At 36.1% G+C, this 22619-nt stretch overlaps 1 protein-coding gene across 4 annotated transcripts in view; it reads left to right on the top strand.

The window, feature by feature from the left end:
- Nucleotides 1-22619, top strand: part of XRCC4 (X-ray repair complementing defective repair in Chinese hamster cells 4) — a 185546-nt gene that overhangs the window by 69229 nt on the left and 93698 nt on the right. For 3 of the 4 annotated variants that reach the window (XM_005883615.2, XM_005883616.2, XM_014531209.1), the window contains exons 4-6: nucleotides 4048-4214; nucleotides 12656-12808; nucleotides 14906-15012. In XM_005883615.2, the coding sequence (XP_005883677.1) occupies nucleotides 4048-4214; nucleotides 12656-12808; nucleotides 14906-15012 (427 nt within the window). The remainder of the gene's footprint in view (nucleotides 1-4047; nucleotides 4215-12655; nucleotides 12809-14905; nucleotides 15013-22619) is intronic. The other variant, XM_014531210.1, reaches the window with a different exon arrangement.

The raw sequence follows: 22619 nt of genomic DNA, 5'->3' as shown, positions 1-22619 counted from the left end.
ACAAAAAGAAACGTATTTTTGCCCATGCTTCTAAGGAAGAAATATGCTTCCAAAATGTCTTTAATTTGTGGTTTCTGATTCTGGTGTACCATTTGAAGCCCAGATTTTATATTGTAGATTATTTTGAAATGACAGAACTAATAAATAAAGAACAGTAATGCTAATAGCCTTACTTGTCAAACAAAAAGCTAAAGAATTTAAAATTGACCCAACCATACAATATAGCTTTTGTGCAAATTTGCTAGTTTTATAAACAATACTTCCCTTCGTTGCCACTTTTCATTTGAGTGGCAGGATAAGGATGGGCTGAATATAGATTAGAGCACAAATACTTTTTGCCTCTGAATTCATTCAGCCTGATATAAAGTCCTCATCAGTGCATATGGGCAGGTGGAGCCTTGCATCTGTAATGACGTGGGCAGGCTGGAACAGCAGCCGTGAAAGTGGAAGGATACTTCCTTCTCGGTTCTGACCCATCTATATAATAAAGAGCCAGGGTCATAACTACCGAAGGTTCAACCAGATCGGAAGTCAGTGCTGGGTTGCACTGACTGCTAGGGGGCTGCGGATCAGGCCCAGAGAGAGGCCTGCAGAGAGAGAGGCAGGGTCTAACCCATAGCCTCTGTGGCAGCCGTTGATCAGAACTTGTCTCTCCTTCTCTCCCAGCCTGGCCAACAGCCACGCCTCCATTTCTCTTCAGGCCTCCACTGGGGCTGCTCATCAGCCCCGCCTTTCTGATCAGGCCCCGTTGATAGGCCCAGAGACACTGACTGGCATAGAAACTGATCAATCAGAACCAAATCTGGGTCAACTGTGAAGAGCCAATGGCTGCCTAGGAGGCAGAGCTTTTGACACTGACTGGCATAGAAACTGACCAATCAGAACCAAATTGGCTGGCAGAGGAGGGCAGTTGGGGGCAAGATCAGGCCTGCAGGGGAGGACAGTTAGGGATGATCAGGCAGGCAGAGGCATTAGGGGCAATCAGGCCACCAGGGGAGAGAAGTTAGGGGCAAGATCAGGTCGGCAAGGGAGGGGTGATCAGGCAGGCAGAGGCAGTTGGGGGTGAGATCAGGCCGGCAGGGGAGAGCAGTTGGGGGCTCGATCAGGCTGGCAGGGGAGGGCAGTTAGGGGCGATCAGGTAGGAAGGCAGGTGAGTGGTTAGGAGCCAGCAGTCTCAGATTGTGAAAGGGGTGTTCGACCTCCGGTTTAGGCCCAACCACAGGGATTGGGCCTAAACCAGCGGTCGGACATCTCCCGAGGGGTCCTCGATTGGAGTGGGTGCAGGCTGGACTGAGGGAACCCCTCTCTGTGCACGAGTTTCGTGCACCAAGCCTCTAGTGTGTATATAAGCAAAATGGTCCAGGAGAGTCACTCTCTCATACTGAACAGAATTTTTCAAAGAAATGATATTTAAGTAAAATCCTTTTCTTGGATTGAGTTTCGATATACTTTTTGTTCATTTTTATTGTTTGGAATAACAGATGTTCACACTTGTTAAAGGAAAAAAATAGGGAATATAATTAGAAAACAGAAACCAAAAAATAGTTGCCTACTGTTAAGAAGCAGTGACATTTTAAGTTTATTCTATACTGAATAGCCAAGAAATGATGTAAGAATCTCTTTTGGAATTTTGAATATATACATTTGAAATGTATATATGTTTTGAAAGAAGTTGATTGTAATGAGTGATTTAGAATTGGTTCCTTCTTCCTTTGCCATCTAAGATAGAAGGATGGGGGCTGGACTTGTGTTTATCTGTGTATTTGTATTTTACCAATTACTTTATTCAGGATTAAAATGTGGCACAAATTAATTATTCATTTGTCATTGTTGAAACTTCCAAGTGATGAAAACTCTTTCCTTTCTAAAAATGTCCATCTTAGTAAAAGCTGTCTGACAGCTGTGATGAGAGAATTAAAAAATCACTTTTTTTGTGTTTACATTTTACTGATAATTTAATCTGTTGTCTAAAAATAAGATAAGCTTAATTTTTCTTCTACTTTGTATTGACTTGAAAAGTAATACTCTACAGATGATCTTTATTTTGTGTGCATATATGTTTACACTAAGAGAAGCTTCTCAGGGTAAATACTCAAATTTACTTTCAACTTATATATTCCTTACATAGATAAAATTTTCTTATTTAAACTTACAAGCTTGTTAAATGGACTCTTGTTTCATTATACGAGAAAATTGCAAGTGCTTTTGGTCATTTAATTCTAAGTTTAAGATATATAAATCAGATGTGACAAATTGCCTGAAATAATTTTAATGGAATAAATGATAATTCTTGGTTTTTCCAAGTCTTTTTTTTTTTTTTGGTAAACATTGTCCAAATTGTTTAATTTAGTTACATAGATAAGCCTGATACAACTGGATGTATTAATTGAATTAAAGGACCATTTTTTTCTAAACTGATCCTCCTTGTGTTAAAAAAACAAGAAGAGGTAAGATAAAACAAATTAAAAGATTAAGCATACATTAGCATACACACACACACACACACAATTTTAATTTTGGCTATTCAGTCCTCTAAAGTCTGCCTATAATAATACTAAAGAATATAAATATTCTTTTTTCCCCTTTAGATTTAAAGCTAGTATAAATAAATGTTTCTCAACATGTAGGAATAATCAGTACTTAGCCTTTGGCACGGTTTCTTTAATATTAAGACATTTTCTTTCTGAAAATTTAAAGTAAATTATTAAACACAATTTATCCAGAAAAGTTATTCTGTGTAGTTAAACATTCAAATGATACTAAATTACAGGAATAAACTGAAATGTTTTTCAGATTGTAAACATTGGATTTTTACTTTAGTGACTTTTAGTTTTATTTGTAAATTGACTCATAGGGATTTCCCTCAGGATTATCAACCACTGTTTCATATTTCTCAATATGTATATAACATACTTATAAAACTATTCTTTTTAAAGCAAGACATTTGGAAATGTTCTTATTAAATGCTATAGTATAAATTACTAATCTAGAAGGCTAAAACAAAACCAAACCAAACCAAAATATGCTCAGTTTTTCTCTCAGTTGTGCCACTCAGTGTCATCAGAATCTCTCTGTGGAGGTTCTGAACCTCATGTTTCCTCTTCCTAGTTGTTTAGTTAGGATATCTTCTTACGTCAGGAAACAGCCGAAAGGCATAGCAGAGTATGATCTTGACTTGATTCCTTCACTCTATTAGATAACTACTCTGAACCCCAGTTTATATCTATAAAATGTACATTAGTTCCATTTTGGTGATGATTAGATAAATTTATATTTGTGCTGTGCTTGAGTGGTCCTTCCACATATAGCAAGACCTGGCAGCTATATAATATTTATTTTTAAAATCTTACTGGTTCTTGCAATAATTATAATTTAGTAGTGAAGATAATTGTAATTATTATTAATTGCTTTTCAGTATTTTTATCTACCAAATGAGAACCTGTGTATCCTTCAGAATTCCATAACTGTAACTAAAACTATATCATACTATCTTATTTTAAAGTGTCCACTAGAAGAAGAATTAAGTTCTTTATTGTTTATAATTTATAGTAATCAATTATTGCTTTTGATACTGTGTGGTGTCCCCAGTTTCCTAAAACCCTACACTTCTTTTAGCTATTACCAAAATTTTTCTCTTTCTTCAGAAATAGCTTCTGTCAATTATTCAATTTTACCTTCAATATTAACAGAAATTAGCATTAAGAATTCTCATGTGTAATTTCTTATCTTAATCTCAGCAGAATGATTTAAATAAGGTTGTAGCAATCATGATAATATCCTCACATGGCATTTATGTTGTTTTCTGCTAGGAGGTGGGAAAGTGAATTATAACTTACAAAAATTATTCTTAGGTTTTGTGTTGCTTTATGTGATAAACTTTAATAAGAAAGAAGGAAGTTGCCCAGGTTTTTGTTCATTCTATATCTGGTAAATGTGCTGTATTTGAATCAAACTTTTTCTCTTCAGAAAAAAATTATGTGTATTTAAAACTGGGCTGCTCAATTTTTATATTCTTCCAAAACTAATCATATTTTCCTTTCATCCTAGTTCAGACTTGGTTCCTTCAAGTTAGAGAAAGTCACAAGCCCAGCTGAGGTCATTAGAAAACTTATTTGTGACTGCCTGGACACCATTGCAGAAAACCAAGCCAAAAATGAGCACCTGCAGAAAGAAAATGAAAGGCTTCTGAGAGATTGGAATGATGTTCAAGGAAGGTGTGTGCATAATGTACTATAAAAACACCAAGCTCTCTTTAGAGCATTTAGTGTTAAAGATTTGTTAATGTGTAACATAGACTAGCATATATTTAAAATAAATGTCATTAATTATACCTTTACTTATTATAATTAAACCAAATTATTGGTCACTTTTGTACATTATAGTAATACATTAACACTTTTAGGTCACTAGTATTTGGTTGCACCAGCAAACTTATAAATGATAAGGAATAATTGGGTAATGAGAATCAGAATCAATTAATATTAATCAAAATTTAGGAAGGTGATATTTATAAGGATTACTTTAGCTCAAATTACAGGATTAATAGTGAATAAAAAGAGACATGAAACATAAATAAGGAATGATTTATTCCTTATTTGGAATCTTTATATGAATGGCAACTGTTTCAAATGATGTGTGTCTTGGCTCCTGATAGAAACTTATTTTTCCTGATTGATTGAAAATTCATACCACCAGCATTTTTAAAAGACGAGGTAATTGTGACTACTGGAAAAGACATTTGAAAGCCTTTTATTTTCCAGATTTTACCTCTTATTTTTTAAAAGATGAAGAGGAAAGTCACTTTTTTTCTAAATTACACATTTTCTCAACTATGGCATAATCTAGGCCAGTGATGGCGAACCTGTGACACGCGTGTCAGAGGTGACACACGAACTCATTTTTTTGGTTGATTTTTCTTTGCTAAATGGCATTTAAATATATAAAATAAATATCAAAAATATAAGTCTTTGTTTTACTATGGTTGCAAATATAAAAAATTTCTATATGTGACAAGGCACCAGAGTTAAGTTAGGGTTTTTCAAAATGCTGACACGCCGAGCTCAAAAGGTTCACCATCACTGATAGGCTGTCCCAGGGTTTAACCTGTGTTACTCTATTGTGTAAAAGATGTTTGAAGAAAATAAAATGTATGTTGTGAACACTAGAGACATATATAGTATAATATGCATATGTTTGTGCATATATGTCTTGCAATATCTGAATTATGTGGAATGTATATAATAATGATCATTATTATTACCTCCAGTGTGTACAATAGATTTTTAAAAATTTTTATTCAAACAAGTAGTAGCTCTAAAACATAAGAACACATTCTATTTAGGGTCTTTTTAGGGCAATCATTGACATTTATTTTATGGACTTTAGTAAGCATATATGTATGGGGGAATATATGAAGAATAAATTAAGGATACTGTCAATATATGTATGTGAAAATGAGGTTGACTGAAATAAATTATTTGTATTTATTTAATCATTTTTATTAATTAATGTGAGACATACAAAATTAAGTTTCTAATACCTGGGTTATATTTGGCTCTCAATTAGTAAATTAAGAAAGTAGTTCACTTAGTTCTGAATTAATTTTTATCTCCAATCATATAAAAATAATAAAACCAAATAAAATATCTATAAATACTAGGAAAACATACAGAAAAATAAGTTAATTTTTCTCTTTAACTTCTATTTTATTCATGTTTGAATTGATATCAAATATCTCTGTTACAATGCATGTTTTGGGGCCTATTTATATATGAAATAAATCAAATTAAAGGAGATGTACTGTGTTCGTGGTAAGACATTATTTAAAACTCAAAATACCCTCAAGATGATAGAAAATTTGATCCACAAATTGCCCACAAAAATGCAGACTGGGTCCTTGGTACTTGAACAAATTGCTTTAAAATGTCTGCCAGAGGTTGAAAGAGGTATTATCTCATCAGTATTCAACACCACTGCCATAGAATGGAAAGCAGCAGGGAACAAAGATGAGAAAATGTTCCCTGTGCTGTACTGTGTGAGGGATACATATAATATGTGGCCCACAGATGTTTGATTCACTGTATCTGAGCTATGCAGAAAGTGTCTTTGTGGTATTGTGGCAAAAGGTTTTCTATTTGATCAAAAGCATAGCTATGTATCTTATCACCTGCCTTATTATGTGCCAGCTATTATGTTTTTGTAAATATTGGGTCAGACATCTTCAGAGGCTGGAAATGTGTGCTATTGGGGTGATCCTTCAAACTGCGAGGAAAGAGAGACCACTCCAGAGAATTCCAGGTTCATTATATACCAGGTGTCAGATTAGTAGCTTATCTATTATTCCCCAAATTTTCAATTTTCCTTTCAACGGAGAAAGGGGCTATTTTAAGGAGCTATAACTGTATCTTGGCCATGGCCAAGCAGTACTTTCTTAGTGTTCCCTCTCAACAGTCTTAGAATATTAGAAAATGAGCCAAAGAGTTGCAGCTCCAGCTTCCATGAGGTAAGTAGTACTGTTACTGGGGAGATGAGGAGACCTTGGTTTTTGTTTCTTTGAAGGAAAGTTTTTAATCAAGATACAAAGTGTGGCAAAGTAAGTAAGAATTTATTGGCTGTAGCAAAAATATACTGAGGAAGAGCATAGAAGCATCAGGAGAGCCTAGGCTGGCTGCTTTGGCTTACTGAGAAGTCAGAGAAAAGGGTGCCTTGGAGATCGTTCAAGGGGTTTGCCCTGGATGACCTGCTGCTGCTCATTGCTCCCCTGGTTGCAAGTCTCATGGGGCCCCTTAGAGGGAAGAAGGGGAAAGGGAATGGCAAGGGTGTCTTCCCTTGGGGGAGAGCGTGCACTGGGTCTTTCATCCTGAGCTTATTTATCTTTCTCTTGCAGGTGGAAATCTTAGGGGAGGGTCCAGGGGTGGGTCTCAATAGAATATTCATCAGCTTTACAGGTGTGCTCTTTCAGGGTCCCTGTCTCCTCTGATTGGTCAGTGCCAGGGCAGGGGTTCATTAGTCAGTGTAGCTGGTCTTAAGACAGCCATGAAGTCCCTTCTCTGGTTTTGTTGCTTTTCTGGGCCTGGAGCTGAAATGCACCTGAGGCTTAGATGCTATCTTAAGGAAGGAAAAGGCCCGGGGGTCTAAACAGCATGACTAGTGATATGCTAGGGGAGGATAGGTTACTCTGAGGTGAGGTTTTTGTTTTCCCAGTTTTGCCCCTTGTTGGGCATTCTGGGCTTTCTGCCCTGGTGAGTTTCTATACCTGGCCCATTATCCTTGCTCTGTTTATGTCAGTCTAACTGCCTATAACAATACTGATCAAGAGTCTTTAGAGAAATTAGAAATAGGACATGAACATATTAAGTTGGGTCACTGAGGACATGGACAGTAGAGAATCATTAGTTGGGGCCATCATTTAGGTCTGGCAACAGTTCAGTTTTCTTAGTAGCCTCTGATTTCTCTTAATACAGTGTCCATCCATGATCCAATCATTTCTTTCCCATCACTGTTCCAGACTGTATGTCTAGGGGAGTGAAAGAAGGAGGAGCATAAAATAGATGCAGAAAATTCCTTTATAAAATATGGTAGATAGGTTTCAAATATATTTAATACACAATAGGATATTATATAAGCAAAAAGCAATCATGTACACATGTGCTTATTTCATGAAAAATGTTTATGATATGTTAAGAGGAGAAATATGAATTCCTAAAAATATGAATAATATCCTATTTTTTGGCAAAATATATCTTTAGATAGAGACTAGAAGAAAAAAATGAATCTTTAATAGTCTATATCTGGAAATTTTGGATTCAATTTTACTTTATTTTTAGGTGAGAGTTTTTGCATATATTTTGATATTTAAATAAGCATATTATAATAATCAGAGCCAACTCTAAAGCAATTTCCATTTGGGATGACAGTGGAGAGTAAAGGAAGTTTGAGTAAGGAATGAGGGATTACAGTACAATTAAAAAGAATGAGTTTTAATGTGTAGACTTAATGTATTTATTTGCTGTTGTTTTATTTTCTTTTAAATAATTTTGGTCTTAGTTCCATTTTGATAAGTGATATTACTGGATTAATTTAATTTTGTATAGTTTAGGTAGAGAAAACATTAGAAATATTGTATGTAAACCCTTAGCTTATTAGCTATATTTATTTTACTTTTTTTCTATTTATTTTAAATAACTCTCATGTTTCATGTTACTCAATAGGCCTCTTGTTTGCATCCCTATATCAAGCTAGAAACTCTCTAGCTTTATTCTGATTTTAGTTATTAAACGTATAATTTGAGGCCATTTTCAGATTGAAATGGGTTGATTCACATTGAATCAGAATAGAAGAGACCTTGAAAACTCTTCTATTCCATCAATCTGCCTTCAAGCTTGGATCACATTATATCAAGATGAGTTCAATCTGATTTTTAAAGACCTCAAGAGATAGCTTCAACTCCCCTTGGTAGCCCATTACAGTGTTGGAAGAACAGTCACAGTCAGAAAATTCCTCTTTCCATCTATTGCTAATCTAAGTCCTGCATGGTGTAGTTGAAGGCCATTTCCTCTTGTTCTGTCCTCGGAAAGGATGAGGAACAGATGTTTATCATCTTCTGTTCTTAAGGCTTATTAAATCTCGTTACCACTGCTTTCTTTTCCAGCATTCTTTGTCCTCTGAATTTTATTTATATTTTCCTATGCTGTACAGCCCTGACCTGGATATAAATTTTGCCAGAGCTGATTATAAATACAAGGATTACTGTACTGTTTCTAAGTACCACATGTTCACATTTATGTATTTGGGTTTATTATTCAATTTGTTGGGTTTTTTTGGATGTTATTTATGTATGGAATTGCCTTATTTATGTTCATATTTTTGTTGTTTTTAAACTTCTTATTCTTAGATTCTTTGTTTTCCCATCAGAAATATTTTATTTTGGATATCCAGTATTTTTCATATTTAGTTTTTATTCTTTTCATTTTTTATATGCCTCAGTCCTAAGTTACTAATTAAACTTAATAATTGTTCTGTTGTCCTAGTCACCCTTGAAAAGATGAAACATCATTTAGGCTTTTCCTGTTTGAAGTTATTTATGGTTTCATCAGGTTTGAGCTTTGCCTTGGACTAATTGTGGTCTAATCTAGTTGTACATGAGTTCTCCTTTAGTATCTCTAAACGTAGCAGTGAATCCCATGTCTCTCTTCTACTGAATGGTACCACTTACTAATAATACATGTTTAATTCTTGAGCTGGAGGGTTGGCATGAGACAAGGAAGGCATGGTAACTTAATGCCCTAAGGAGGATTGGCATAAAATATGGGGTATGGGAGGTGGTGATTACCTTTTAGTACTGAATAGTGAATAAAAGGATAGCATTCTCTGAATTTGTTGATTAATTAAGGGTAAATTTATTTCCTGAAATTTTTCACAGTAATCCTCTGTGCCTGCTAAGCCCCACTTCCCAGCTTTATTTAGGAAGTGTTACCCAGTTTGATGGTCAGAAATTTGGTTGCAACAAAATCCTAAGTTTTGCTAAAACCAAGCAAGTATATTTATTTTTTATCCTCACTTGAGAGAAGGGAGGGAAGAAGGTGGGGATGGAGGGAGAGGATGAGAGAGAGAAAGAAAGATAGATATAAGAGAAAAACATTAATCACTGCTTCTAGTGTGCACCCCAACTGGGATGGAACCCGCAACCTGTGCTTACTAGTATGCACTGACCTGAATCCATACCGCAACCTTTTGGTGCATGGGACAAACTTCAACCAACTGAGAGCTAAAACCAAGCAAGTTTAACTCATAGGATACCACTCATTCTATTGAGTTTGCTCTTCTATTACTGCAATATTTTTGCCTTTGACAATGTGGTCATGATACTAATTATTTAGATGAACAGCATTTTAGACAAATTATATGATATTTCATTTTTATATATTTTTTCACTTTTAATTCATGTTAAGTGCACATACTCTATCAATCAGGGATTATTGAAGTGTTTTATATGGAAATTAAATATGTATTTAAATCAGATAAATTACTAATTGGTTACCATTCCTAAAATTTTATATAATAAATTATACAAGATTTTTAGTGTATATTTTTATAATTAGTTTTTACTTTGTGTAGATTTAAAGTATTTCATTATTATGTACTCAGGTATTTTAATAGTATGTATGTTCTATTTATCTTTTTTAAATTTGTATTATTGTGTTACATTATAAAATAGTACAAGAAAATGAGAAATACTGTTTACCTAACACTTTACACCTAAAATACAAATGCAGTGACATGTCCTGCTTAAAATAGGCCATCAATATTGGCAGCTCTTCAACTTTGGCCCCCCACCCCTCCCGCCACACACACTTTTTGCTTTACTTGTTTCTCAGACAGCTTTGCTTGATGAAAGGAGTACTGTGATATTAATATTTACCACAATTTTTTAGAAGCTGAAGAAAATGAAAAGTATTACTGCTACAATGATGAATAGCTGATAAAGGAGTGAAAGATATAAAATTCAGAATCACTGGTTCTCCATTTCCTTATAAGGGTCCATGTTAATGCACTGACTTTATTCATTTCTCTCATAAATAACTACTCAGTATCTGTTGAATGCAGAACTCTGCTAGGTACTAAGGATAAAGCAGCCAATAAAACACACAGGCACTTTGCCTTTATGAGTTCCCAGCTCATGACTGTGCTGTAATTGTTCCCAGAAAATATATTGCCATATGTTTCTGTTCATAACAAGAGAGGTCCTAATTCTTTGTATCTCTAGATAGATATGTTATTGAAAGCATACGGGCATATATATCAAAGGTATCAAATTTTTGACAGTTTGATTTCTAATCATTTCAATGAAAAATATTTTGTATATCATAAATATATAAAAGATAGTATCCTATATAATAAAAGGCTAATATGCAAATCGACCAAACAGGGGAACAACTGGTCACTATGATGCGCACTGACCACCAGGGGGCATATCAACGCAGGAGGAGCTGCCCCCTGATGGTCAGTGCACTTCCACAAAGGGAGCGCAGCTCAGCCAGAAGCCCTGAGCCAGGCTCACAGCTGGTGAACAGAGCGGCAGTGGTGGGAGTCTCTCCTGCCTCCGCATCAGTCAGACATACCCCGAGGGCTCCCTGACTGTGAGAGGGTGCAGGCCAGGCTGAGGGACCCCCTCTGAGTACACAAATTTTGTGCACTGGGCCTCTAGTAGATATATAAAAATACATATAGTGAAAATACTAGGATACTTGCATAGAACAACAGAAGCACAAATTAACAATATGGTAGAAAACTAAGGCAGAACTAGATTAAATTTAAAAGCATATTTTATATGAAATAATTTATATTTGAGTCTTTACATAGATGTTTATTCATGGTGGTTTATATATGCATGTCAAGTACATGCAAACTCTGTTAGTTTGCTTTCTTTATATTATGTAGTGTATCTGGGATGTCAAAATTAGTACACTCTATTATTAGCTTATTTGAATATTGTAAAAATAATCCTATCTAATAAAAGAGTAACATGCAAATTGACCGTCACTCCAACACACAAGATGGCCGCCCCCATGTGGTCAAAGATGGCTGCCCCCCTGTGAATACAAGATGGCCTGCAGGGGAGGGCACTTGGGGGGGACCAGGCCAACAGGGGGAGGGCAGTTGGAGGTGACCAGGCCTGCATGGGAGGGCAGCAAGAGAGGACCAGGCCAGCAGGGGAGGGCAGTTAGGTGTCAATCAGGCTGGCAGGGGAGTGGTTAGGGGGCGACCGGGCTGGCAAGCAGAAGTGGTTAGGGGCAATCAGGCAGTCAGGCAGGTGAGCGGTTGGGGGCCAGCAGTCCTGAATTGTGAGAGGGATGTCTGACTGCCCATTTAGGCCCGATCCCACACCGGGCAGTCGGACATCCCTCGAGGGGTCCCAGATTGGAGAGGGTGCAGGCTGGGCTGAGGGACATACCCTCCCCCCACCCCCCGTGCATGAATTTTGTGCACTAGGCCTCTAGTTAGAAATAATAGAGAATTTTATGTTTTGTCTTACATATCTAAAATTGAAGATACATAGTGTTTCACATTTGCTGTTTCATTAATCACTGCTTGGAATTTTCAAGTTGTATACTTTCATTAATTTTGTGTGCATGTGTGTGCATGTGTTCGTGTATGCTAGTGTGTGTGTTGCTGGGTTATAAGCTACACCTGGCCTAGAGCAGCTCATAATCTATTTAGGGGAAATTGAATAGGTAAATCACTTAATCACAAAACAAGATCACTATTGCTATTAGAGTAATATTAACAAAGTATAGGAAACATAGGCTTTAGTTTACTCTTGTTTGAAATTTCTCCCATAAAAATATTCATTTGGAAATAAACTGGAGATGTGACTGAATTATTGCATTTAGGCATTTAGATATTTTAAAAGTTTTTTGGTATCAGTTTCTAGCTTAGATTCTTATCTCAGTACATAAATTATTAATAATAAACTATAAGTTCTGATTATTTAGCTATTTCTATAAAACTTTAAATTAAATCAATGGAAGCATATAGAAATAATTTTTAGTTGTGTTTTCCTTGGAAAGGTTTCTTGAAATAATCTTCACTATTACATTTTATAATATTAATGTTAAGAAAAACAACATGGTTTATTTATTTGTTTATATTTTAGGTTTGAAAAATGTGTGACTGCTAAGGAAAATTTGGAGACTGATCTTTATAAACGATTTATTCTGGTGCTGAATGAGAAGAAAGCAAAGATCAGAAGCTTACATAAATTGTTAAGTGAAGTTCAAGAACTAGAAAAGAACATTGAACATGAAAGGTATTTGACTATTCTGGTTTGAGATGGCAGATGCATAAATTTAAGTGGAATTTCTTCCCAAACTCAATGAAAGTTAGATGCCTTCTTTTTAATAATATGAGATTATTTGATAGTCTGGGTGGGATTGGATGCTCTTGCTGTTAGATACAATGGGGTGGAGATCTCAACATGATCTCTCCGTGTCTGCCCAACTGTCACACTTACACTTAAATCATGAAACTGGCATGAAGTTTATCTAAATGTTATTTATTTAATTCTTGGACATCACTAAAAAATATATTAATTTAAAAATTTAATGTTTTGAACAACTACAGAGTGGTAACACATTTGTAATCTTGATGACTAAGTAATAGCTAATTTTAGAATCAAGTGGTTCTGAGACGGTATGTACTGGATTTTTAAGGGAAAATCATAGGTGACTGATGGCTGGTATGGCTTGGATATTTATAATTATTTTAGGCATTTGCAGATATAGGTTTGGGTCTATTGCCTGCATCTGAGAGAAAACAGGTTTACTAGTGGCATAATCCTATATAATAAAAGCCTAATATGCTAAGTGTCCGGTCGTCCGTTCAACCAATCATAGCGTAATATGCTAATGATACGCTAAGGCTGCTCAACCACTCGCTATGATGTGCCCTGACTACCAGGGGGCAGACAGTTGACTGGTCGACCAGGTCCTATGTTGTGCACTGACCACTAGGGGGTGGACACTCCGACCGGTAGGTTAGCTTGCTTCTGGGGTCCAGCTGATCGGGACTGAGCACAGGCCGGGCCTGGGGTCCAGCTGATCGGGACTGAGCAAGACAGGCCGGGCATGCCCTGGAGCCCTCCTGTGGTCCCTCCCTGGCTGGCCAACCTCCCACATCCCTCCCTGGCCCCGATTGTGCACCAGTGGGGTCCCTTGGCCTGGCCTGCATTCTCTCGCAATCCGGGACCCCTCAGGGGATGTTGGAGAGCTGGTTTCAACCTGATCCCACAGGCCAGGCCGAGGGATCCCACTGGTGCATGAATTCGTGCACTGGGCCTCTAGTATAAAGATATAACATTTGAAGTCAGATGGTCCTAGTTCAAATGCTGGTCTGACGTTGATATCTATCACTACATGACCTTGGGCAAGTCCTTTAAACTCTCTATGCATTGCTTGAGTATCTACATAATATGAATAAAAGCACCTGACTCATAATTTTCAGGAGATCAAATGAAAGGAAGAACTGTTTTGAGATTAAAATACTGAACATTGTGACCCCAGAAGAATAGTATTTTGATAAATGGATAATAAGTGATAAGAAACTGATCCAACAATTAAGTATAATGAGCACTCAACCATATGTAGGTTAGCTAAAAGATAGTTAACATATAGTGATTTATATTAACACTAGTGGCCTGGTGCATGGATTCATGCACATTGAAAGAGAATTAATTAGAAGAAATATTTTAATATCACTTTTTGCCTTTTCTCTATAACAGAAGTGTCAGAGATGAAAGAAAATTAGTAAAATGTATATAAAAATAATATATAAATTGATTAATAAATAAACAATACCAACATGGTATAATAACAAAGACATGATATAAAAATAACAAAAACATGATATAAAAACAACATTGATAAAAAGTGACTGATAAATTGATTAAACTTATTTTAATATCTCCCTGTATACCACATTAACAGTAAAAACACTTTCAGAGTGCTTGACTAATTTCCCTTGTGATGAAGTATTTACAACTTTAACTTTAATGTCAACAAAAACAACCAAATTCATGATCAACAATGACAGATCGAAACACACGTGTGTGCTTGGCGCCAGCGAGAGCTTTGTATGTATCATGCATGTGTGAGTCAGTGTTTATTTTTAAATTGCCAGTACGTCATATGTACCGGCCGGTCAGACGGATAGTCAGTTGGTCACTTAGCCTTTTATATATATAGATATAGTTAACATAAGTGATTTCATCTTAATTATATATGTTTCAATATGTTTGTTTAATTATAATGTTTTTCCAGGAATATTTTCTATAATTACTTACTCGTGAATTTGATATCTAGCCAGAGGTGAGCCAATAATATATAATTCTAACTTTTTCTTTTCCTAGGGAAATTACAACATGTTCTGAAATGTCTGCTAACAGAGATACAAACTATGATGAAAGTACTGATGAGGAAGATAAAAACCTGCCTGATTCCTCAGCGTTAGCTCCAGGTAAAATAAATACATTTATTTCCTCTTTTGAATATTTCACCTGGGCTCATCACTCTAATGATAATAATCCATAATGATAAATGCTATGAAAAAAATTCTCTACAAAAAATTCTTTAGATTTTTTAGTCTAAAACCTTAAATACTAATGTTAACAATGAACATTTATTGTAAAATGCAGCCATTCATTAGCAACAACAAAACAAGCAATCATGAACACATACATACAAACCAAGGTATACTATTCTTGTTAAACAAGGATGCATAAGCAATAAGCAAAATATGACTTCATGTTAAATATCTCCAGCTCAAAGATGGCTGCCTTTAACGTTTGAGATAAAATCTAGCTAGAGCTACAGGTGGGATAAGGCAGCAGTTTGATAAATCTAGAATGCTTTAGATTACCTGAGGTTGAGACCTTCTCTCACTATTCAGAAAAGGGATTGTAATGGGGTGACATGGGGTCGGCGAGAAGAGAAGGAGAAATGGCACTTTAAAAAAAATCTTATTATAAGTACATTTTTAAATTTTTTAATTAAATTTCATTGGGGTGACATTAGACAACATGAACATATAGGTTTCATGTGTGGATTACTAATTTACAAAATCTGTATATAGGACCATGTGCCCACCACCCAAAGTCAAATCTCCTGTCACCTCATATCAGGACCCCTTTCTCCCCTCACCCCCTTCCCTCTGGCAACCACACACATACCTAAGCCTTTCTCAGTCCCTCAGGTCAAGCACCCAGCAAGCAGGGTTTTTAACTGATGAATTATTTTACTAGAATTTTATAGATTTTCTAGAAGCAGAAGCCCCTGAACTCATTTAATATTTACATGATTATGGCATAAGCCAATATTTTCACAATTAATGTTGGATTCATTTATTTAGAAAATATATTTTTGAGTGTCTATTATGTACCAGAAACTTGTCTATATGGTAGGGAAGAAAATACAAAAATTTCTGCTTTTGTGGAGTTTAAATTCTAGCCAGACAATAACAAAATGGATACATTTAATATAAAATATGTTAAGTGCTAAAGAGAAAATTAAATCAGGATGGGGATTGTGATTTTGGCCAGGGCACAGAAAAGGCCTTGGCCATGATATCCAGGGCAGTCACTAAAGGGGGTGGGTGGAATCAAGAGAGTTGATTTTTTTTTCTTAGATGAGAGAAATAATATCATGTTTGCATACTGATGGGAGTAAATAAGGAAAGGTGTGTGTGTGGGGGGCGGGGGGCGGGGGGGAGGATATCCAGGTAGTATACAGAGGTAAGGATTGCTGGAATACGTCTCAAAGTAGTTAAGAGAAGATGGGAGCAAATGGACAAGGGCAGGATTCATTTAGCTAGGAGCATGGGCATAATGACAGAGAAGAAGGTAGAATAAATGGACAAAGACACAGGAACATATCTAATTGCAGTCATGGAAACTTACTGGTGTTGATTAAATTAGCTGATTGATTAATCTGATTCTAAGTAGATTTGAATTGTATCACACAATCTTGCTTTTGTACATCAGAGTTAAATTTCCATTTGGAGGCTATGCGTGTTTTACGTTAGTGACCAATTTAAAATGAAATCATTCTTTAGTAATAAAATGTAATCAAAAGCTCACAGAGAAAATCTGTACTCTTTCCAATTCAAACATTCACAGTTTTTAAAAAATAGAATGTCTTTTGATTTTGTTCCTTATTCAGAGAATCTCACCAACCTTCAAAATAAATGAAAACTATTGTGGAAGAGAAAATATATGGTTAAATTTGGGTATATGAGAATGGGTGCTTTATGTGTTCAGTCTCTTTTAAGCAAATCTTTTTAAGTTACAATTGTACTACTTTAAATTTGGCAAAATTTCTCTTCTCTTCAAAAATGTTTAGTTCATTTATTATTTTTTATTTTACATGGCATATTTTCTTTAACTCACATCGAGTTCACTATATATTTGATGTATAGGTCTCTCATTCTAATTTTTTTGTATTTAATTGTTTTTGATAAGTTTTTTATGTCAAGAATTAAGAGCATTTTAATAGAAGCTTTAACTATTCTTTTCCTTCTGCTTCAGGAAGAAATGTCCAGGAAACTAAAGTTTGCTAAAAAAAAATTGAACCTCAGTTCTAAAATGCTTGATACTGAATTAAGAACTCAATTCCATAGATCTGAGAAAAAACATTGTATGTGCTAAACAGCAAAGTGAGCCTTCTTATAATTTACCATATTCCATGATTTACTTTGTACAGAGACAAAGTATATTCTTAGACCACATGATTTTTTTTTAAATCACAGCTTTATCTTTTGGTATCTTATCTTATAGAATAAAAGGCTATTATGCAAATTGATCGAACGGCAGAACGACCAGTCTCTATGATGTGCACTGACCACCAGGGGGCAGACACTCAGTGCAGGAGCTGCCCCCTGGTGATCAGTGAGCTCCCACAGGGGGAGTGCCACTCAGCCAGAAGCTGGGCTCACGGCTGACAGACACAGTGGCGGTGGTGGAAGGGTGCAGGCCGGGCTGAGGGACCCCCCACCAGTGCACAAATGTCATGCACCAGGCCTCTAGTTTTACATATTATTATATTGTGCTTTGGGCAGAGCTATAGCAATTCCTTTTCCCATCTTGATGATATAATACTTATTCTTAGAATACCAGTAAACATGCAAATTTATTTTAGATATTGCAGGTACATGTGTGCTTTTCCTACAATAAAAACAAGAGGAAAGGAACTTGATGGGATTTAATACAACACATTTACACTATCTTTCAGAAAGCCATTTCTTTATATTGTTAAATGTGTAACTAGGTAATTTTTATAATGCATTTTCATCATTAATAATTAAAATCACCAAATTTTTTCATTAGTTGTTCACATTCTTACTCTATTATTGCATGACAAAAAGAGGTTTTCAGTGAGACCAAGATCATTCAGTGATTCCACAGTATTCATTCAAGAAAATAGTCTGTTTATTTTTATGCCTGTATCCAGAAGTAGGGTAGGGATATTTTAATTTTTATGAATAAGCAATCTGTTTTATTACTTTATCTCTATAGTTTAAATTTTTTTCCTGTCATTAGGATTATTGAGGAAATAGCTAATTATATGTAGTTCAGTCTAATAATCTACATCAGGCTCATATGAACCATACCATATAGTATGAATAACCTTTATTCATTAACAGTTTATTAACTAAACGATCTCTGAAGTATTCTGAAATCTAAACATCACAGTCTGCACTACCCCACAACTACATTTTGCATTTTTCTATAGCAAGATTTACTTTCTCTGTCTCAACTTCCAGAATTTTTAGATAGGTACAATGGTATTACAAACTTTATTTCTTTAGCTGTGACCTCATGCTAAGGCCCTAGGGATCATAGGTATTTCACATCCCCCCCCCCCCCCATTAAGATTGTGATAGAGAAGGCGTTACTAGGATTTCTATTTATAGCTCAACCCCTCCATTACAAATGAAGATGGGTCACTTTTACTCCCCATCTAATTGGTATTAACTCCTGTTGCTTTTAATATTTCCTAGTTAATTTGGGTTCCTCCTGCCTCCAAAGTTTTTTTATGTTTTGTGGGTTGTCGTTTTTGTGTGAGTATGTGTGTGTGTTTATTTAATGGAAACCTGTTAGTTTATTATAGATATTATGAAACAACCTTCACTGCAAGAAACCTTCTGTTTCTTTGGGTAAAATCAAAGTAACACCTGATGTCCATGGTTGTGGAGAAGCTACAAGTTGAATTAGGTCCCTTGAGTAATAAATCTCACCAAAATATATAGAGATATAAACATAACTAATATAGCAGCTAAGTGCCAGACTACCAGTATTACATTTAAGTTGCCTGTCATTTGCCCAATAATATCTGATATAACCAAAAAAATAATTTATGGTTATCCATTTTTAAATATTTTTCAGAATCATTTGTATTCTAATAATAGTAGAATTATATGTAAATACAGTTTTGGAATGCATATGAATATTCTAAGAATTCTAGCCATTTTTAGAAAACATTTTAGTTGTAATATAATTCAAAATGCATGTGAATATTTAGTGGAAAAATTGGGTTTATTGAATAGAAATGGAATCTTATGAAGCAGTTTGAAAATTTACTGGACTCCTAATTAGCCATCATAAGAGGAATTATTATTTAAAATTTTTTAAATAATATTTTTTGAATTGTAATTATTTATATTAGTAAAAATTGGCAATATTTCTTATAAGTAGAGACCAATGAAATCAGCCTTCCTAAAAATACAATTAAGAAAAATATTTATTCTAGAATTTTTTACCCTTCTGAGGTTCATATGAAAGGTGCACAACCACTAAAAACAAAATACCACTTTTCTGCATAATTATTAGTTTGAGATTTAGCACATTAGTTTAATTAGTCCTGCTACTTAACCAACAGAAAGGCCTCTGTATAATTGCTATCAGTAATTTAGGCTTCTGCTTAGTTGGTGGGCTTCCTGAAAGGAAGTGTGATTATAGAATAGCCTTTTTGAAAATAAATGAATGGCTATGTCACACAGTTGATGAATGCTGATATAGTAGCTTTTAAAAATAGAGCAGAATCCAAAATTTGTAAGTATCAAAGAGCTTGTTGCTTTGAACAGTGAATGTCTGCTCACAGAGGGGATAACAACATGTACTGCCAAAGAGATTACTCAGAAGTTCAGCTTTACAATCACAGATTCTGCCCTTGATCTTATCCAGCTTATATCATAGGCATGTTCATTTGTAAATTCTGAATAAAAAGCTTGATTTAATGAAACCTACTATAAAACTAAAAAAGCAATTTGAGTGCATTTCCTAGCAATTGTGGGCTTTTACACATTAGTAGTAGTATTGCTGAGGAATGACATTTTAAACTTGAGAAATCTAGATCTCCTATAGTTCTAGATCTTCTATGTAGTTCCAAGTTCATTATTTTTCAGATGAAGGTATAGAGGTGGCCAGAAATGTTAAGTGGGTTACTGTTGGTCACTCAAGAGAAAAGAATGAGAAAGTATTTGCCTCTGTAACAATACATTAATCACATTTCACATCTCTTTTGAGATACTGTAAAAACCCTTGGAGATTTCATAACACTGAGTAAATTACCATGGATGCAATCAAATAATGAGAACACTTTTTCTCCCAAAGAGAAGAGAGGTCTTATCCTATATCAGTGATGGCGAACCTTTTGAGCTCGGTGTGTCAGCATTTTGAAAAACCCTAACTTAACTCCGGTGCCGTGTCACATATAGAAATTTTTTGATATTTGCAACCATAGTAAAACAAAGACTTATATTTTGATATTTATTTTATATATTTAAATGCCATTTAACAAAGAGAAATCAACCAAAAAAATGAGTTCGCGTGTCATAGGTTCGCCATCACTGTCCTATATGATAAAACCCTAATATGCAAATCGACTGAACGGTGGAATGACCGGTCACTATGACACGCACTGACCACCAGGGGGCAGCCGCTTAATGCAGGAGCTCCCCCCTGGTGGTTAGTGCACTCCCACAGGGGGAGCACCACTCAGCCAGAAGCCGGGCTCACAACCGGCGAGCACAGTAGTGGTGGCAGGAGCCTCTCCCAGCTCTGTAGAAGGCAGACATCCCCCGAGGGGTCCCGGACTGCGAGAGGGCACAGGCTGGGCTGAGGGACTCCTCCCCCAGTGCACAAATGCCATGCATCGGGCCTCTAGTTTGTATATAAAGTCTCCAGAAAGATATTCAGCATCATCAGATTAAACAAATAGATACCTTGGGGAGAAAATTCCAGAATGTACATATTTCTATTGAGGTCTTCCTTCTATATTTTTTCAAATTGAGATATAATTGACATGTAACATTGTGTAAGTTTAAGGTATACAAATGTGTTGAGAATAATGACAATAGAATTCCTTAGCAACTTTGAAGTTTATAATACAGTATTGTTGACTATAATCACTATACTGTGCATTAGTTTCCAGAATTTATTTATCTACTAGTTGCAAGTTTGTATGGTTAAACAACATTTCCTCAATTTCTCTCCTCTCCAGCCTCGGTTAGTAAACATTCTACCCTCTGATTTAACAAATTTGACTTTTTAAAATTCCACATATTAATGATAGCATACGGTATTTGTCTTTCTTTGTCCGACTCTATATATTAATTTTTTCAGATTTTGACTTAGTGTTATTTACCAGAGACCTCTCAAATATACCAATGGTTGTTAGCAAATCTATGATAATTTCTCTATACCCCATTGCTAAAATATAACTGATAGAACCTCCTAAGTAATTATTTCTGCATCTTTATTTATTATTAGACAGACAAAAATAATCTATAATAAAAAAGCTTAATATGCTAATTAGACAGGACAGCCAAACGACCTTCTGGATGTCATTCCAGAAGAAATGGCAGGGGGGCCGAGGCAGAGGTGGTTAGGGGCGATCAGGCAGGCAGGTGAGCAGTTAAGGGCTATAAGGCAGGCAGGCAGAGTGGGTAGGGGTGATCAGGCATGCAGGCAGTGGTTGGGGTGATCAGGCAGGCAGCAGAGCAGTTAGGGGCAATCAGGCTGGCAAGCAAGCGGTTAGGGGTGATCAGGCATGCAAGTGAGCGGTCAAGGGTGATCAGGCAGGCAAGCGAGCGGTTAGGGGTAATCAGGCAGGCAGGCGAGTGGTCCGGGTGATCAGGCAGGCAGGATAGCAGTTAGTAGTCAGCAGCCCCTAATTATGAGGGGGATGTCCAACAACCTGTTTAAACAGGCAGTTGGACATCTCCCAAGGGGTCCTGGATTGCGAGAGGATGCAGGCCAGGCTGAGGGACACCCCCGCCCCGTGCACAAATTTTGTGCACTGGGCCTCTAGTTCTATTAATGATATTTGTCTCTGGCTATGGATGAATCAGGAGGTTGGCAAAACCTCTCCTCCAAAAAGAAACAAGATAAAAAAGAGAAACAAACATTTCAGTGTTCTAGAAATTGGCAAAAGGCAAATAACAATATGAAGTGTTTGTGCTTGAAAAATTTCTGAAATTCAGGTAAAAAATGGGTCTGTGTAGTACTTGCCTAGGGCTGCCCCCATTGTTATCCCCCAGACCCCCATTCCCTCAGCTAGGTCTGTATGGAAGTTTTATCAAGACCTGGGAGACCATGAAGACTGGCAACTGTTATGCCTGGACCAAAGAGAGCTCACTCAATTATCAGTGGAAGTGATACCTACATCTAGCAGTGTTATTGGTGGAAGTAATGATCTTGGATACAGTTGGTAAGTGGTTTGGACCAATGGATGTTCTAACCTGAGGTTAGCCTGCTATGTGGCTACATTTGTACCATCTTGCTTCAAGCATCTATGACTAGGATTTTACAGATATGATGACTTGACATAAAGTCATCTATATGCTGTTTCAATGGGTAATACATATATAAGAAAAATTAACCGGTTTCGCACAGTGGATAGAGCGTCGGCCTGCGGACTGAAAGGTCCCAGGTTCGATTCCGGTCAAGGGCATGTACCTGGGTTGCGGGCACATCCCCAGTAGGAGATGTGCAGGAGGCAGCTGATCGATGTTTCTCTCTCATCGATGTTTCTAACTCTCTATCTCTCTCCCTTCCCCTCTGTAAAAAA

This window comes from Myotis brandtii, unplaced genomic scaffold (genome assembly GCF_000412655.1).
Source record: "Myotis brandtii unplaced genomic scaffold, ASM41265v1 scaffold794, whole genome shotgun sequence".
In the NCBI taxonomy this organism is placed as follows: domain Eukaryota; kingdom Metazoa; phylum Chordata; class Mammalia; order Chiroptera; family Vespertilionidae; genus Myotis; species Myotis brandtii.
The sequence above is the reverse complement of the archived record's forward strand: the minus strand, read 5'-3'. Positions and strand labels throughout refer to the sequence as shown.